The sequence below is a fragment of the Carica papaya genome, chromosome 6, assembly GCF_054855325.1.
Source record: "Carica papaya isolate Zhongbai chromosome 6, ASM5485532v1, whole genome shotgun sequence".
Classification (NCBI taxonomy): Eukaryota; Viridiplantae; Streptophyta; class Magnoliopsida; order Brassicales; family Caricaceae; genus Carica; species Carica papaya.
The window spans coordinates 4,956,809-4,976,113 of NC_142314.1; the positions used below are offsets into that span (position 1 = coordinate 4,956,809).

The following is a 19,305-nucleotide window of genomic DNA, read 5'->3' on the forward strand; positions in this document are numbered from 1 at the left end:
TTTAAATTTTCTAATTCAATTTTCATAATCGCAAATAGATATTATTAACCATTATTAACAAATAGTGTGTTAATTAAAATTTATAATAATGATATATTAGTATTATTTATAATTTTAAAAAACAATAAATATATTTTTTGTAATACTAAAATAAATTATGTTTTTAAATATTTCATAAAATTTCCGCACATATATATTTATAATTTTTGATAATCTTTTTTAATTTCAATTTCAGTTAATGTGATTTACTCGCAATAGAGAACTCGTGATGTATCATGTCCTTAAAATTGGCGGGAATTTCACCGCCTTCTTTCCTCCTTGACAGCTTTCTCTCGTTCTCTCTGACTCCTCGAAGCTCAAGGAACCATGAATAACGGCAACCAAAGAAAACGGCCGCCACCGGCGTCACAGCGTTCTTCATCGGAAGTAAAGCACCAAGCCACAGCGCCGGCGCCGCCACCTACAGCGGCAGTCTTAGAAGATGATTTCGTGGATGAAGACGTCTTTTTGGACGAAACCCTCATTTCCGGCGAAGAAGACGAGGAGTCACTCATCCTCCGCGACATCGAAGAACGGGAAGCTCTCGCCTCTCGCCTTTCCAAATGGGCCCGTCCTCCTCTTTCCCGTGCTTATCTCTCCGAATCCCAGAGCATCAGTAAGTACGCGATGCTTTCATTTCTGCTCTTCCGATAAATCTTCCTCTGCTGGATTTTGTTTTGTTTTGTTTTTTCTGTTTTCGATGGTTTTCGTAGAAATTGATGGGGAATTTGGTTTTTTCTTGTTTAGTTTTCCAGCAATTGGAGATTGATTATGTGATTGGGGAGAGTCACAAGCAACTATTGACTGATTCATCAGGACCTGCAGCTATTATCAGGATTTTTGGTGTTACTAGAGAGGGTTAGTTATTCCTTTTCCGATTCGTTAATATTTTTTTGAAATTCTAGCTGATTAGTTCCAGTCTTGTTGTACTACTGTTTTCCATTGTATTAATTACTTCATGTATCTAACCGTTCTTTTGAACTCAAGCTAGCTAACTGAGTTCCGTATATTGAAGGGTCATATGTCCTCGGTAGTTCTGAATGAACTGATAGATGTATTTTCTAAGGCATTGATTTTCTTTAGCTGGTTTTATTACTGAGACTGACTAAAAGGTCAGCACTTTCACAGTTTGATAGCTGTGAACTCTGAGAAAGTCGAACTCTTCATAAAATTGATTAGTATGTATTAGCTTGTCTAACCAAAGGAACCAATCGAACTAGTTCTGTTTTAACAAAAAAATCAAAATCTACACCATATTGGTTAATAATTTAAAACATACTATAATTATGTAACAATATTAATGTTAGTAATTTTGTAATATGCAAATAAATATAATTTAATATATTTGAATATTTAACTAAAAATGATAAATATATAATATATAACAAAAAATAATAATTTAATTCATTTTTAAGCTAGTTTCACTTCCTGAATTCGGAAACGAGAACTGACTGCAAAAGCCTGTATAAATCAAACAATTTTTTGAAAAATCAAACAAATCGCTTTAGTTACCGGATTTTCCGCTTAATTAGTTTGTTCGTTTTTCCTGAAAATGCTCTCCCCTAGATGCTCGAGGTTTTCATAACTTTATATCTTTTACTTTTAGCACCGACCCTGTGTTTGGATAAAACTTGGTAACCCTACTTTCTATTTTCTCATTACAGTATGATAATCTTCTTTTTGGAAAGGACTTTTCCTTAAATTTCTATTTTTTTTTCATTATCCGTATTGGAGAAAAAAGGGAAAAGGAATGTTTAAAATTTGAAAGCAAAAGTTTTAAAATTTAAATATTTTCTTTTTTCTCATTTCTGACTCCATTTTGGTGGAACAAGAAAATTTAGACTTACATGGTATCTGAATATATTTTTTGACTCTAATTTTTAACTTAATATATATTAATATAAAAAGCATAAATGGTTGTATGTGTCTGTTGTATCTGTATAAAAAGTAGTTTCATAGCAAACACTGAAAACTGAGATTTTTTTATTTGTTTTCTATTCATGTCAAATTTTTACTGTCATTTTTGGAGCACTGCTAGACATGTTTATATATGACCATTTATAGATTTAGAATGAAACTGCAAAATATTTTCAATTATTGAACAAAGTTTTACTTTTTAAGAAATGATAATCGTCGATTTCCTTTTTCTTCTTTGGAACACTGTTATTTAATTACTAGACGTGTTTTCTTTCTTTTCCTTTTGCTCCCCTTAATCCAAATGTAGGTAAGTTTCATTTTAGCACTTTATTATAGTAGCAGTATAGTTTTTCGGTTGGTGCCCAAAATTTATACTGTAATATTTGAAAGATTCCTGGTTATGCAGAGAGCTGGGACAGACTAGCAATTTTGTAAATTTCTCATCAAATATAGGATCTTTCCCTCAAAACTATGTCATGAAAAAGAAAATTAAAATTGGATTCTTCTTAAAATGTGTTGTGTAAGTCTACTAATGCTTTATGTTATGAATTTATTAGGACACAGTGTTTGTTGCCATGTTCATGGCTTTGAGCCATATTTCTATATAGCTTGCCCCCCTGGAATGGGCTCTGATGATATTTCGCGTTTTCATCACATTCTTGAGGTATTTATTTTACTAGTTTTTCAGGTTGTTCTTTTCAGTGTAATAGGGTTATGCTATTTCTTGATTAATTTTTTATATTGGTGCCGCTTTAGGGAAGGATGAAGGAGGCAAACAGAAACAGCAAGGTACCGAAATTTGTTCGGCGTATTGAATTGGTGCAGAAAAGAAGCATTATGTATTACCAGCAGCAAAAGTCTCAGCTTTTCCTCAAAATTGTAGTTGCACTTCCGACAATGGTGACTAGTTGTCGTGGTAAAACCGCTGGTTTCTGTTCTAGGAATGGAAATGATGTTTAATAATTTTCTACAATTTTGATCCTTACCACTCGTTCTAATACTTAGTCAAATCAGCTTTATGTAATGAAATCTAGTCCTCTATTGATATGAGTTTATATGCTGACATATGAGGACAGTCACTGGCTTATGAGTCAAACCAAGTACTTTTTCTTGTGATGATAATATTTTTCTCAAATTTTTAGGTAATTATTTTTTCCCGTTGTTGATACATGTATATGAAATATCCTTGGACATAATAATCATATTTTGACAGCTGAATTTTTCTTAGTGAAGAGGTTGTTATATATTTCCATAGTAACTTATTTACATCTTCCAACAATTTCTATACTTTTTGATTTTTGGTAACAATTCCCAAAAATTATTAGGTATTCTTGATAGGGGCATTCAGATTGATGGTTTTGGTACAAAGAGCTTTATGACATATGAAAGCAATGTTCTTTTTGCTCTTCGTTTCATGATTGACTGCAATATTGTTGGTGGCAATTGGATTGAAGTACCTTCCTGGAAATATAAGAAAACTGCAAAGAATTTGTCCTACTGCCAACTCGAGTTTGACTGCCTGTATCCTTTTCTTTATGCAGTTTCTTTGTCTCCCTTAGAATGGGTTTATTTTCTTGTTTGCTAATGGTTCTGTTATAGTCTGGAAAATGTGGACGACTGCTTTCCTTAGCATCAGTTCCAGGTATTCGGATTTGATCAGCCATGCACCAGAAGGGGGATATTCAAAAATGGCTCCATTTCGCATATTGAGTTTTGACATCGAGTGTGCTGGTCGTAAAGGTCATTTTCCTGAGCCTAAACATGATCCTGTTATCCAGGTCATTTCTATTTTCTTGCTGCTAGTCTGATTTATGTCAGTAAAAGAACTGAGTTTTCTGATTGCCGTCATTTTGTTTTTGCCACGTCTGAAGCAGATATTTCATATCTTTGTAGGTGGCCAATCTAATTACTTTGCAGGGAGAGGACCAACCATTTGTGCGTAACGTCATGACCCTTAAGTCATGCTCTCCAATTGTTGGTGTAGATGTGATGTCTTTTGATACAGAAAGAGAAGTCTTGCTAGCTTGGAGGGTATTTCTTTTTGTCTTCGAAAGATTTCTCTCTTAACTACATACGAATTTGTTCTCATTTCTGGGCCATGTTTTAAGACTGAAATATTAACAAAAATCATCATTGGTTCCCTTCAGAATGATTTATTTCGGTTTTCTGTTTAAACTATGTGAGAGAGTTGAAGGTAACTTGCAGGGTCATTGACTTCTTTCTCTACATCTTTTTAATTGTTTTTTTTTTTAAATATAACTATCCACTGTTGTTTCGGTGCAAGTCCGTCGGTACATCAAATATTGGAGAGAATAGGAAGATGTATGATTGTTGAGTAAACTTATTATTTATATATGTCTATGAATATAATCAATAATGCTAGTTTTATCCCAGGCTCATTCTTTTTGTCTAAACTACTGGTAGTTACGTCTTTTTTTTGGCTTACAACTTTTTTGGTGTGATAAGATTTCATTGCATGAAAAAATTATATGCCTTCTATTTTGCTATCAGTTTGTGGTGCTTCTGTTTTTCGTTAATCATGAGTTCTTTATATCATCTCTTTTTTTTTTTTTTAAATACTTTATATAATCGCTTCTTGTGTTGCCATATACCAATGTGAGACTTCACTGAGCTCTTTTGCGGTATATTTCTTGACTGTTAATTGGGTTACCGTGCTTTGGTCAAATCCTGTTGACTAATTCATTTCCATATAATTTCTAAATCTTGATTGATTGAAGTGTTTCAATTATGAACTAATTTATTTTATAATATAACAGCTTTAACATTATGGCCTGCAGTTACCATTTAATTCTTTTCTTCTTTCCCACTTTACCTGTCCTTACTAATATGTTTTCCATCAATCAATTCATTCATTTCCTCAATGGATCTAAACTTGTGGGATATAATGCTCAATGCTAACAACAATGATGTTCATGGACTAACGGTACTTCAATATTGATTTTTACTTGGTATTCTGCTGTTTGAAGAGGTTGTTAGAGAGTGCTTGAGAGTGTCTAAAGATATGCTTAAATTAGTAAATGTTTCAAGTAACTTAAAGTTAGAATTAGAGGATAAATACTTAATCTTGTCCTTCCTGAAGTTTGTTCATGGACGCATATAAATATCATACTTTTTATGTTACCAAATGCATGATTGAGCAAGATTTTTAAAGGCTAAAGTTGCTTATAAGGAGAAACAAACAATCTCAAACACTCTTTTACTCTCTAATATATAGAGAATCTCTCTTTCTTTCATCAATATCATTGTTTAATAAGCAGGTTTACTTGCAGGATTTTATCCGCGAAGTGGACCCTGATATTATAATTGGGTATAACATCTGCAAATTTGATTTACCATATCTAATTGAGGTAATTGAAGTGTTGAAGTTCATCGTTTTTCTTGATTCAATGTCATGGTGTAAAGTTGTCTGCCCTGTTCAATTTATGTCCTTTCTTTTTAGTTCTCATTTTCTTAAAAGCTTTTTTTTTTTTCAATCTTCTGAGTTAAATGTGCAAACTCTTGTGTATAGCTGATGAACTAATTTAACATGCTGTAATTTATGGTTTACAGAGAGCTGAGACCTTGGGAATAGCTGAATTTCCGATACTAGGTCGCATCCGGAACAGCCGGGTTCGTGTCAAAGATACTACATTTTCTTCAAGGTGGTACAATAATAGGATTATTGCTGTAGCCTACTTTTTTTTTTTTCGAGAGTCACTTAAATAACTACAAAGTTATACTTTTATTACATTATGTATGTTATGGTTTGAGTTGAATTTATAATCATAATGTGTTTTCTAGAAATTGATTGATTCAATTGCTTTGCCTACCATAGGAGATCATATCCATCAGTTTTATGTGTTAACATAAAAATTCTCATTTAGAGTTGTTTTACATGTCTTCCTAATGTGTTTTCTAATTAATATATTTGACTTTTTTTTATGCTTGCCTGTGAGACAGACAATATGGGACAAGGGAAAGTAAAGAAGTTTCAGTGGAAGGGAGAGTTCAATTTGATTTGCTTCAGGTTTTTGTCCATTGGGTGTTTTGACTTGATTGAGCTGGTATTTGGACGATCAGATGCTAGTTTGCCCATATTTTATGAGAAATATCTGATTACATGTCTTTTGTATGTTGCAGATAATGCAAAGAGATCATAAATTAAGTTCTTATTCTTTGAATTCTGTTGCAGCACACTTTCTTTCTGAGCAGGTAATTGTCCATTTTATTGTGCATTCAATGTTCGAACAAGTTAATAATCTCTTAAAAATTCGGCTTCTGCTCTCTTGGTCCGTTTCACTTCTATTTATTCCCTTTTGCCCATTTCTTTTTCCAATTGAAGTAATGTCATGATAGATATTGCATTGCTGACACCATTTTGTCATTTGCAGAAAGAGGATGTTCACCATTCAATAATATCTGATCTTCAGAATGGGAATGCAGAAACCAGGAGACGGCTTGCTGTGTATTGTTTGAAGGTGCAAATTTTGGTTTCAAGTTACTCGGATTGCTCTTCATTCCCATTCATTGGATTGGTCTTTGTTAAATCTCATCATAATTGTTATTTTACCTTCTCTTCTTAATGCCATGTTGCATTGATAGCACTGATGTAGATGCAAGGTTAATCCAAGCAACATGTAAGATATTAGAAATCTTATAGTTTCTGCCTTTTCATATTTAGTACTTGAATGTTTCAGGTAAGTTTTTTCACCTGTAATAAAATAATATTTCTATTGATTATTTAAATAAAAAATTATTGCTATTGCATGTTACTCTGGTCATGCAATCCTCACTATCATTCTATCTTGTGTTTAACTGAGGCCATAGCGTTTCATCCACTATATAGTCAGTATGATCAATAATGTAATCTTTGTTTTTTGTATGTCTTTTCCTTTTTGCCTTTTTAGAGGAAGCTTATCGTCTTGTAGGTTGTATTCGTCTTTCTTTTCTAGAAGAACTCTTTTTCTACAAAATGTAATTATATTTTGAATAAAGTATCAGATACCTTCACTTGAAATAACCATCTGCTGATGATTCAATCATGGGACAGTGGTGTGCTTTGTCTTCATAGTCTTATGTAGTGAGTTCATCTTGTGACCTAATGGGCTTCCTTCAACTTGTAGGATAAAGTCTAAGCATCTGCTGCATATCTTACCCATCGGAACTATGTCCTACTTGAAAGTTAGAGGAGGCTACTATTTGTATATCTCACAAATTTTTGTATAATTTTAGAAAGAAAAGAGAACTCAGTAAAACATGATTTAATACATTCATGAGGCAACACATTCCAGCCTATTTTGGTTGACAGGCCAATTCCAGGCCCATTCCATTCAGAACATTGTCTCTGCCAGCTACTTTTTACTTCACTGTTATTTTATTCTTAAATTTGGTTAGGTTTGTTTCTTTGCATGAGGGAATTTACTCGACAAATACAGTAACATTCCTTCTCTGTTTCAAACCTGAATGTCACGCTAGTAAATCTGAGCTCTTGATTTTATTTTTGCTGGTAGTATTTGGTCATTTTTCTTGTTATGAATCATATGCACACATTGTGGTTTATGGAAAATAAGAGAAACGGATCTCTATTTTGGAAAAACAAAAATCATTTTTGAAGATTTCTTCTGTCAACTGAATTCTGTCTCCAAAAGCTTGTGCGGGCCTCTTATAGTAACATAAGTTTTTGCTATGTTTATTGAGGATGGATGCACTATGCATTACTTGAAATGAAGAGTGTTCTAGCCCCATTTTGTGCAAATGATAAAACTCAATCAACATTTTCTCTCTTCTGGATTGCAGGATGCTTATCTTCCGCAGAGGCTTTTGGACAAGCTTATGTTCATTTACAATTATGTGGAAATGGCCCGTGTCACAGGTGTCCCAATCTCTTTTCTTCTTTCGAGAGGGCAAAGCATCAAGGTTTGTTTGTGTTCATTGATTAGTTGTTGATGATTGCCAAGTTCTTAGATAATCGATATCTGGATTTTGAACCCCTTCTCTGTAGGTTCTCTCTCAACTTCTTAGGAAGGCTAAACAAAAGGACATGGTTATTCCAAATGTCAAACAAGCAGGATCTGAACAGGGAACATATGAAGGTGCAACTGTAAGTTTGCGGTTTACTCCAAACTGTCCTCCTTCACTGCCCCTCTGCCGCCATTTACTCTGTTGCTACTGTGACATGCTTTTAACATGAATATGAACTGTCGAAGATTTTTTTTTTACACATGGATAATTATAAGTTCAGGTTTTGGAAGCAAGGGCCGGTTTCTATGAAAAGCCAATTGCAACATTAGATTTTGCATCTTTGTATCCCTCAATTATGATGGCATATAATTTATGCTACTGCACTCTGGTAATTGTTTGAATAATTGTTTCCATTTTCTGCTTTGTACAACTGAAGTATAGTATTTAAGCATTATACTTGGTTCTGTTTCTGAGTTTTTGGTGTATTCTTACCTGCAATATAATAAAGGTGACATCCGAAGATGTTCGAAAACTCAATCTGCCTCCCGAGTCTGTCAACAAAACTCCATCTGGTGAAACATTTGTTAAATCAAACTTGCAGAAGGTTATGTTGCCTTTTATAGGGTGATAACCTTGTTTTTTCTTTTGTTATGGTTTGAAGCTCCTTTTTTTTGTTATCAAGATCATAATTTTCAAATTACTGAGAATTTGTTACAATGAATTTCAGGGAATTCTTCCAGAAATTCTTGAAGAACTATTATCTGCTCGTAAACGAGCAAAAGCAGATTTGAAGGTAATTTAGTGTGTGCTTGGGATTGCAAAAGAAAATTAGCTTAAAGCAGTAGAATCCTTTAAGTTAGTTAAAAGAGGTAAATTTTTATTTAAAAAAATAAGTAGTTATGTGTTTGAATAAAGAGCTGATTGCAAGAAATAAATAGTTTTTTTTTTCTTTTTTTTTTTATTTAAAAGAATAAGAAAATATATACAACTATTTTATTCCTTGCATTTTGTTTTTATGTATATATTGTTAAGTCATTTTTATGTAAATTAGTTAACAAAAATAAGAACAAAAATTGTTGGTTTTAAAAAGATATCAAGAGAGCAATGTAAGTAAATTAGTCAGGTGAAAAAAAATAAGAATTTAAAATTTAGGATTATGGTGCTTACTCTCTATTTTTCTAAAATAATTTCTAAGAACCTAATGAGCACTTTGTTTTTTATGTTACAAACTGTGAGCGGTGGAATAGAAGTGCTTAAACTTGCATATAAAAGCACTAGATAAGCAATTCCAAACACCCTCTTAATTTGTTTTCCCCAGGTGGTCTTCTGGATGCTGTTTTAATATTTGTATTTTGCTGATGACAATGTGATATTCTTTAGCTTCCTTTGTTGATTCTAGTTCTCTATAACTATAAAGTATATTTAATTTTAGGAAGCAAAGGATCCACTTGAGAAGGCTGTTCTAGATGGTAGACAGCTGGCCTTGAAGGTGATACTTTGACTATTCTTTCATAATCTTTCTAACATGTAGAAATAACCTCTCCTTGGTGATGGATTGATGTTTATTTGTGGTTTAGATAAGTGCAAATTCTGTCTATGGTTTTACCGGAGCTACTGTTGGCCAGTTGCCGTGCATAGAAATCTCTTCAAGCGTTACAAGCTATGGTATTCTTGAAAAAATATTTATTGCAGTTATTATTGGTATTTTATGAGCTTTGAGTTTTATGGGCATGGGCAAGTTATAGGTACATTAAGCTCTTTTTAGTTGACATGTTGATCTATTTGTAAAGGTCGACAGATGATTGAAAACACCCAAAAACTTGTGGAGAAGAAATTTACGACACTAGGGGGGTATGAACACAATGCCGAGGTATGTCATCTGGAGCTGTTTCACTATATGTTTTATAATTTATTGATAGTTGGTAGACTAAGTAGGCTGCTATTCTAGTTCACTTAAGTAGTGTTTGGTTTGATTTATTTATTTATTTATTTTTTGATGTGTTTTGGCTAAAATCCAATTACTTATATATTTTTTAGCTTGTAATCCATGTAACAAAGTGTTGTCTTTTGTAATTTTTTACTAACATGTCCATATTAGAAATAAGAAAATTCTTGTTTATGTGTTAGTTTTAATCATTTTATCAAACTTTCAATTTATAATTGCTCCTTTACCAAATGAATTGTTTATATGAAGCTTATAAGCCAAATAAAAATTGAGCCATTCCTTTCCTCTGCCGTCTGTGATATCACTAGGAGGAAGGAGGTCAAGTCTTTGTTGCACAGGACTCTTTTTGCTAGGTTGGTACGATTTGGTTGGAGAGAATGCTAGCAATTTTTAGAGATTAGTTTTTTCTTTGTTGGGATAGGTTGTCCTTTTTGGCATTTCTGTGGGCTAAGATGCATGGGCATTTCAAAGACCGTCTTCATCTATTTTGAAAAACGATTGACCAGCTATTCTTTATTGAGATTTGCTGGTTCTCCTTCCTTTTCTTTTGTGAGGATATCTAGTCCCCCTTTCTGTACTTATGTTCCTATAAAAAGAGTCGAATAAAAGTAGGGTTATATTCTTTGCTGACAGATGCTAGTTGCATATTTTATCTTTTTGTTTTTTATTTTCCTTTCCAGACAGGCAATTGAGGTTTCATTCATTGCTTCATCATCAATTCTTAATTTAAGAAATTCTTCAATCGATTTAAATATTTGAATCTTGCTTTTGGAGTATGATGTGGACCATTCTGTTCAATATGCATTTTGATGTTTCTACCTTTTTTTAAGCATGTCATACTATAATTGTGTTTATTCCTACTGTTGATTCATATGGATATACCTTTTTCTTATAATATATACATCTTTGATTTATTTGTTCGATAAGGTTTTGATAAGCTTGCTAAATATTATTGTAAAACATGGACTGGAAATGTCTTTATCAGGTCATATATGGGGACACTGATTCAGTTATGGTACAATTTGGTGTACCTAATGTAGAAGCAGCAATGAATTTGGGGAGAGAAGCTGCTGAATACATAAGTGGGACTTTCACTAAAGTACGTGTTTTCTTTTTAACGCACTTGAAAACAAAGAAGGTTTATAATGAAGCCTCAAAGCACACAAGCAAGCACACATGCACACATGCATGGAGAGAGAGAGAGAGAGAGAGAGAGAGAGAGAGAGGAACAAAGAATCAAAAGCATTTAGTTGTTTACAACTGGGGTGGGAGAGGGTGGGGAGCATTAAATGTCCTCAAACCTCTTTTTTGAGATGCAAAATGCTGTATTTTGTTTATGAATTACTAGCTTAAAACTATATTTGTGAGCCTAATGTAACGAAAAATATTTATAATTAATTAGTCAACTATTGTTGGTTGTTCTATCTACTTCTGTTAATTGGGGTATTTACATTATGAAGCCCATCAAACTAGAGTTTGAGAAGGTTTACTATCCATATCTGTTGATTAGCAAGAAAAGATATGCTGGTCTGTTTTGGACAAATCCACAAAAGTTTGACAAGATGGATACTAAAGGTAAATATTGGGTCTCCTCAGCTCTTCTCAATTTGTTTTGTTTTTTTCATTTTATCTCCCATCTTCATGATCTATCTTGTTCAGGCATTGAAACAGTTCGGAGAGATAACTGTTTACTGGTAAAGAATCTAGTAAATGAGTGCCTTCACAAAATACTAATTGACAGAGACATTCCTGGAGCAGTTCAGTATGTCAAGCATACCATTTCAGATCTTCTCATGAACCGCATGGATTTGTCCCTTCTGGTTATTACCAAGGTGAAATGAGTTTTCAATTGAATGGTTCTGTCAGTGATGTTTGCATCCTCTCCGTCCAGTAATTAAGAACATCTAAGAGATATAAAATGCTGGGTATTATTCGTAACATCATGCCATTAATACAAATGCTTTATATGTCCAAAAATTTGTCAGGGGCTGACAAAAACTGGAGATGATTATGAAGTTAAAACAGCTCACGTTGAACTTGCTGAACGTATGCGGAAGGTATGCAGTGTTCATTTTCAATGTGTACTCTAATTATTATTTATCACTTGCTTGTTACGTCTTTCACTTGATTCAGTACTCGTTTCTTGAATCTTTAGTTTACCTCAGTTTATGATATATAACACCAGTAACCAAGAAGTTTATCTTGTTTTCTATTATGATACTGAACAGTTATCTCTTGCTGTTCACGAAAGCATATCTGCATGTATGTCTATAGAATTTGTTTATTTGCATAGAACATTTTCTTTAAAGTACAAAGTGTTTTCTACACTTACAAATAGATTGCACCAAGGAGATCATTACCTTTTTTTTTCTAAAATTTACCTTTGAATTACAGAAATACTTATTCATCTTTCTCACTTGCTCTCTTGTTCTCTTTTCACCCTTGTCCATCCACCAAAACCTAGGTGTTACTATCCTGGGCTCTGGATTTGGTCACAGGGCCTTCTAATATGGAGTCCTGAAGCAAGTACGTTGCTTGCTTCCCAGTTTTCTGGCCTGACCATCCTAAGATGAGGCTCGTTTAAGAGAACTTCTGATCTTTAAGAGAAAAACTCTTTGGATTAATAGTTAATAATTTTATCCTGTGCCTATTTATAGGGAAGCTGATTGAATTAGATCCCTGTTTCAATTTCAGGAATCATAGTCTATCTTTTATTTAAATTCCTAGTATAAATCTCAATATAATTCTAGAATCATGGTCATAATATTATTTCAATTTCATAATCTAAATCTAAATACTTATAAAAATTCTTTAAAAATTCTAACTCTTATTAGTTCCTTAAAGAAATTAACTTCTTATACAAACTCAAACGCCTCTGTTTTGCTGTTTCCATGGGTCACACTCTTATATGACTTTCCAGTAAATTTATCTTAAAGGACTGGCTGTTAGCTCTCCTTTTTATGCTATTTGGCAAGCCTATGCACATAATGTTAGAAGTCATAACCATACTTTTAAATTTTCAATTAACTGTTAATTTAGGATTAGATGCTTATATTGTTATTCAGTGTCAGGGCCCCCATTAATTTTTTGTATTAATGTGAAATTTGTTTTTGTTTTGATGAAAAGAGAAATATTAGTAGAGGGAAAAGAGAAAGGTACAAAAGCAGAGGATAGAAATCCTCCAAAAGCCACGAAAAAGAAGAAAAAAGAAAAAGAGAACAACCACATTAGAAGATACAAATCCGAACCTTAGACCCTTTGCAACATAGCCAAAGAAACATCCCTAAGATACCCATGAGCAAGGTCCACAGGGAATCCAAGAAAGTTATTTTGCACCAGAAAATCCAAGAGTCCAGCATTAGCTCCAAACACAACACCCATAACCCAACAAAAAGAGCTCATTGCAAAAGCATCCTATCTTCCTTCTTTGCTTTGACTCCTACATAGGATGAAGTGAAGAAGCACTCAAGACGGGAAGAGACAAGATAATGCTGAAAGTATAAAATAGCATAGATCAAATTCTCCAAGCCATCACAATACAAGGGAAGATAACAATGCGACTTGGCCTTCCTGAAACCCATAACCCACATCCACAGAGAGAGAGAGAGAGTTGGGTTTGAGCTCGCAACATATCACTTTTGTTGAGTCTATTAAAATAGTAGCCCAAACCAAAAACTTTAAACTTACAGCACGTTTTGGCTGTGTTGTATGGAATGAACTCGAAATTTCACACTAAGTTCAACTGGAAGATGGTGAAAATTTTCAATAGTGATTTTATATGGAATTACATGTGGAATTGGAAAGATGCATCCAAAATTGCATCAAAATTCTTTGAATTTGGTATGTATTGTTCCAATTACATGCAGAATTCCATGAGGTCAACTTTTTTGTTGTCTTAGTCTAATCTATCCAAGTTAAAATAAGTGCAAATTTCTAAATAAATTCCATATTACAAACATTGCCTTAGCGTTCCAAAATACAAATAATGAAACTCTCATTCTAACTACTAGTTATTAATGTGATATTTTGTTAATTTGTTGTATATGTAGAGCTATACCTTTTGCAAGCACAAAGAAAATGAATTTTATACTATGTATAACTATTAATAAAATTCTGATAACTAACGATTCTTAAGGAGACTTTTGACTATTCGATTTGTAATTGACAGCGAGATCCTGCCACTGCTCCAAATGTTGGAGATCGGGTTCCTTATGTCATTATAAAAGCTGCAAAAGGTGCCAAGGTAATGTTTCTAGCGATTTTATTTTATTTTTTTCGTTGAAAAATGTTCATGAATTGAACTCAGTTTTTAAAGTGAGTATTTTGATGATAATCAGGCTTACGAGAGGTCAGAGGATCCAATCTACGTACTAGAAAATAACATACCAATAGATCCGCAGTACTACCTTGAAAATCAAATTAGCAAGGTTAGTTTGGGGTATGTGGTTTGTATTTGATTTGTTATCTTTTTTGGAACTTCATTGTTGGCAACATTAATGCTGCAGCCACTATTAAGAATTTTTGAGCCCATTTTGAAGAATGCGAGCAAGGAACTTCTTCATGGAAGTCACACGAGATCCATTTCCATATCAACTCCTTCTAACAGTGGTATCATGAAATTTGCTAAGAAGCAACTCAGTTGCATTGGTTGCAAAGCCCTAATAAGGTAGAGTCAGTTGCTTCTCTGTTTCCCATCATATCAATGGTACCCCATTTGGTACCTTGTTAATATATACCTTACCCTTTTTATCTCAAAAAAAAAAAAAGAAGCAGTGAAACTATTGTGGCATATGGATAAGTTCCCTTTGTAAGTTCTGAAATCATTTTCTTGTTTAGACTATCTTTTTCTTTTGAAGTTCACTTTCTTGATTATCATGATCCTTGATTTTAGTTCATCTAGTTTCCGTGCCCACTGCTTATGGCTTGCTCTTGATAATATCATATTATTTTAGAAATACAATCTTTCTGACACATGAATAACATATTGGGGGATAGTCGTTTTTAATGATATATCTAGATAAGAAGTAAAACAAAAACTTTTCTGCACTGTATTGTCCTTGACAAGAATGTCAAACTAATTTTCCATAAGAATGGGATTGATTTATTATTTTGACAATGTTGTTGAATCCATTGACAATTTTTTGTTAGCAAATGAAGTTGTGCATGAACTATTATACCATAATAGAGATGAGACCCTATGCTAGATTGATATGGAGAAGGCATACAATCATGTTAACTAGGGATTCCTTGATTATATGTTGATGAGTTTGGGGTTTGGAGGGAAGTGGCACAAGTGGATTAGTGAATGGTGGACTATCATCATTTTTTAAAGCCACAAGAGATCTTAGGTAAGGAGATCTGTTATCTCCATTGGTGTTTATCATTGTTATGGAAACGTTGAATACATCGACGTCAAGAGCTAAGGAAGAGGAATTATTTAGAGGGCTAAAAGTGGGAGCTAGAGAGCAAGTGAAGGAGATTACTCATCTTTTCTTCGTAGATGACACTGTAGTTTTCTGTTAACTAGAGGAGAATGCATTGCTTAATCTAAGATATGTTTTATAGTGCTTTCAAGCGGTTTCAGGCCTTAAGATTAGTCTTGCCAAATCTAAGTTGGTGAGATTGGGTGAAAGGGCAAGCATAGAGAGGTTAGCTTAAGTTTTGGGATGCAAGGTAGAGAAGCTTCCAATCAAGTATCTGAGTATGCCTTTGGGAGGTAAATACAAATAAATGAGGATGTGGGATCTTATTGTTGCTGAGCTCGAGCGGAGGTTGGCAGGATGGAAGAGAAATTTGTTATCTAAAGGTGAACACCTTACTATTATCAAAAGCATGTTGTTCAACTTAAGAGTGTATTATATGTCTCCTTTAACAATTTCAGTGAGTGTTGCAAGAAAATTGGAGGCAATTAAATACAGATTTTTATGAGGTAACTTGGAGGAGGAAAAGAGATATGATTTTGGTGGTGCGAGACATATTAAAAAGACCTTCGCATCAAGGGGGCTTGAGGTTGAGATTGATTGTTGAAATGAATCACACACTCCAAGATAAGTGGATTTGAGATTTTGTGGCATTGGGTTATTGTAGTAAAGTTTGGGACAATGGAGAGGAGTTAGCTTCCCAGAGGGGTGTCTAGACCGCACGGGACAGGAGTGTATATGTATAGGAATAGAAAGTTTTTAGCATTGTATCAGATGGAGGGTGTGTATTGGGAGAGAATTGGTTTTTGGATAGACCCATGACTCGAAAAGAAAATGCTGAAGGATAGATTCTCATAGATTTTTGCAATTGTAAGTTACAAAGGTATTACAGTAAATGAAGCATCTAGATAATTTGGGGGTGTGAGGAAGTGGCATGTTGAAATTCTAAGGAATCTTAATGATTGGGAAGTATATGATTATGAGTCTCTTTTGGGATCTCTATCTTATGTATCTTATAAGGACCTTTTTCTTTCTTTAAGACGTATGTGGCAATTCAAAAGATTTGGAGCAGAAAAATGTCTCCCCCATTAAGAGTTCTCATTATATATACAAATATATAAGGTAATTTTTAACCTATAAATTAGCTAAACAAAATTTTCTTATAGCTAGCATATCCTTATGTAAGAAAAAAATAAAAAATATAAATATAGAAGATAGTTATTAAAGTTGTACAAAACATAAAATTAGACATAAAATCTTCTAGTGCATAAAATTTGTTGGCTTAATTGTATAAAATCTGCAAATTAATTGTGTAGAATCTACTATCATAATTGTATAATATTTGCTGATTAATTGTCACTAAAATCTGTTGCAATAATTGTATAATATATGCTGACTAATTGAATAAAATTTGCTGGTTAATTAATTGTTAGTTAATTATTGACAATCTAGAAGACTGAGACAAAGGGCTCCACTCTTTCCCTTTTTGTTTATTATTGTTATGGAAACGTTGAATAGATTGTTGGAGAAAACAAAAGAGTTGGAGTTGTTGAGAATGGTGGTGGGAAGAGGTGACTAATAGGTGGAGGTTTCTCACATTTTCTTTGTTGATGACACCTTCACTTTGTTAATCAGAGGGGAGGATGTTGTTAAACCTAAGGTGCATTCTCTTGTACTTCCAAGCAGTATTCGGATTGAATATTAATATGAAAAAATCAGAAATGATGAGAATTGACGATAGGAGGGATGATAATAACTTAGCAAGGATTTTGGGGTGCAAAACTGTAAATCTTCTTGTCAAGTATCTTGAACTTTTATTGAGGTTCAAGTATAGAAACGTGAAGACTTGGGAACCACTGATTGAGATATTTGAGAGAAGACTAGCAGGGTTGAAGAGAGTTTCTGCCAAAGGGTGGAAGGTTAACACTCATAAAAAACACACTAAAATCTTCCTTTTTATTATTTGTCTACTTTGACAATACCAATGAAGGTAGGGAGAAAATTGGTTGTTTTCTTTGGAGTGATGAAGAGGAGAGAAGGAGATCTCATTTGGAAGTGGAAAGAGATGAAGTTGCTTTTAAAGTGAGGGGGGAGGGGATTGGAGTTTAGATCCTTTTTCGAGATGAATATTGCTCTTTGAGGAAATCGGATATGGAGGTATATGACGAGAAGAGGATAGGTTGTAGAAGAGAGTTGTTGAAATTTGTTGGGGGATTATTGATAGAGGAGGGACCACTAGAAACGTGCCAGTCCGCATGGAATGGGGTTATGGAGGAAGATAAGTATGGGAGTCAAAAATTTCAAGAATCTATCAATTGGAAGTTGGATAAAGGGAATAGAATTCTATTCTAGTTAGATGAGTGGGTTGGAAGGGGAAGTCTTAAGCTTCAATTCCCGGGGATATTTGCCATTGTACAATCAAAGAATATCTTTATTAAGGAAGCATGCAGAGTGTGGAATGGAGGCAGGGAGTGAATAGCAAACGTGAACAAGAATCTTAATGATCGAGAGATTAGAGAATATGAAACATTGTTACATTTTCTTTCCACCGTGTACTTAAATCACAATAGGGAACAATTGTATGGAAATTGAAAAAGAATGAGAAGTTTATTGTTTAGTCTTTTTATAACCATCTGGTTGGAAGAGACGTGGACGGGATGGTCCAGTTTCTTGCTAACCAAATTTGGAAAGTGAAGGCTCCAAGAATTGTTTTTTTTTTTTTTATTGGGAAGCGGGAAAAGAATCTTTTGACCACTGACAAATTGATGAGAAGGGGTAGAACAATGGTGAATAGTTGTTATCTATACAAGAAAGCTGCAAAGTCTTGAAATCATATTCTCCTTTGGTGCCCAATGGTGTACAATCCTTGGACAATGGTTTATGGTTTATTAGGGATAAACTAGGTTATAGCGAGATCGGTGAAGGACTAGATTTGGGCTTTGGAGGGGATATGTAAAAAGAAAAAAAATTTAAAGTTTATTTCTTTAACTATTTTTTGGGTGATTTGGAAGGAGAGGAATAATATGAAGGGATAAAAGGAGAGATGTCTAAAATTAGGGATAGATAGATACATTATTTTGACTTTTTGACTTTAAGTCGTGACATTTACAAGTCGGAGGATTTTGGAAATGTCATAAATATACTAATAGATTTGAAAATATGTTGTAAGTGGATGGTACCCCTTTGGTACCTTTATTTTAATATACGTCATATATTTTTATTTCAAAAAAATTTAAGAGTGAGAGTGATGATCAACTAATTTGGATTCTCAGCCTAAATGGGTCATTTTTCAGTTGGGACATTCTATAAGTATTTGGTTAAGAATGACGTTGGGGAGGATTCCAATTGTGGCAAATATGAAAAGTGAGCGGTCCCCTTAGAATCGCTTTCTTTGCTTGGGAAGTAAGGTAGGGAAGCATTTTGATAATTGATAAGTCGATAAGAAGGGGAAAAGTTTTGGTCAATGGATGTTACCTTTGTTAGAGGGCAGATGAGACTTGCGACTATATTTTACTACGATGTGCTCTTGTGTTTGAGTTATGGAGTATGACGTATGGGATTTTGGGTGGCAACTAGGCAATGACGGGTAGTGTAGGGAATGAGAAATGGGCATCAAAGGGGGTAAGTGATAAGGAAAATCATTTGGGTCCTATTTCTCTTATAATTTTTTGTGGATGATATGGAAAGAATGGAACAGAAGGGCTTTTGAAGAGGTGGAAGAGGAGTTTGATAGGGTTAGGGATAGCTGGTATCAAATTTTTGATTGTTTAGTTATCGGTAACTATTTATACTCTATCGAGGATTTTAATAACCTTATCAAGGTCCTAATTTATATGTAAGTTTCTTTTGTACATAGGTTGACACCCACTTAGAGTTTTTAATTAATGAATACAGATTATACTTTTTAATTAAAAAAATGTTGTTGAATCCAGTTCATTAATCTAGGGGATTGATTATGATGTTTGGCTTAAAATTTTGGTGATTGCATATATACGAGATATTTGAGCTTTTAATAATCTGTTA

At 33.6% G+C, this 19,305-nt stretch overlaps 1 protein-coding gene across 2 annotated transcripts in view; it reads left to right on the forward strand.

Annotated features, from left to right (window-relative positions):
• The first annotated feature begins 240 nt into the window (after window positions 1-240).
• The window catches only part of LOC110816122 (DNA polymerase delta subunit 1), a 29,228-nt gene continuing 10,163 nt past the window's right edge, over window positions 241-19,305 (forward strand). Inside the window, exons 1-27 of one of the 2 annotated variants that reach the window (XM_088221921.1) lie at window positions 241-655; window positions 787-897; window positions 2,514-2,620; window positions 2,713-2,872; window positions 3,282-3,477; window positions 3,599-3,734; window positions 3,850-3,987; window positions 5,247-5,324; window positions 5,527-5,618; window positions 5,917-5,983; window positions 6,097-6,168; window positions 6,348-6,434; window positions 7,753-7,872; window positions 7,958-8,056; window positions 8,198-8,305; window positions 8,426-8,521; window positions 8,645-8,710; window positions 9,350-9,406; window positions 9,495-9,582; window positions 9,708-9,787; window positions 10,848-10,961; window positions 11,323-11,437; window positions 11,522-11,694; window positions 11,848-11,919; window positions 14,031-14,105; window positions 14,200-14,289; window positions 14,368-14,528. In XM_088221921.1, coding sequence (XP_088078047.1) covers window positions 367-655; window positions 787-897; window positions 2,514-2,620; window positions 2,713-2,872; window positions 3,282-3,477; window positions 3,599-3,734; window positions 3,850-3,987; window positions 5,247-5,324; window positions 5,527-5,618; window positions 5,917-5,983; window positions 6,097-6,168; window positions 6,348-6,434; window positions 7,753-7,872; window positions 7,958-8,056; window positions 8,198-8,305; window positions 8,426-8,521; window positions 8,645-8,710; window positions 9,350-9,406; window positions 9,495-9,582; window positions 9,708-9,787; window positions 10,848-10,961; window positions 11,323-11,437; window positions 11,522-11,694; window positions 11,848-11,919; window positions 14,031-14,105; window positions 14,200-14,289; window positions 14,368-14,528 — 3,047 coding nt within the window. In that variant the 5' untranslated portion in view covers window positions 241-366. The remainder of the gene's footprint in view (window positions 656-786; window positions 898-2,513; window positions 2,621-2,712; window positions 2,873-3,281; window positions 3,478-3,598; window positions 3,735-3,849; window positions 3,988-5,246; window positions 5,325-5,526; window positions 5,619-5,916; window positions 5,984-6,096; window positions 6,169-6,347; window positions 6,435-7,752; window positions 7,873-7,957; window positions 8,057-8,197; window positions 8,306-8,425; window positions 8,522-8,644; window positions 8,711-9,349; window positions 9,407-9,494; window positions 9,583-9,707; window positions 9,788-10,847; window positions 10,962-11,322; window positions 11,438-11,521; window positions 11,695-11,847; window positions 11,920-14,030; window positions 14,106-14,199; window positions 14,290-14,367; window positions 14,529-19,305) is intronic. The other variant, XM_088221922.1, reaches the window with a different exon arrangement.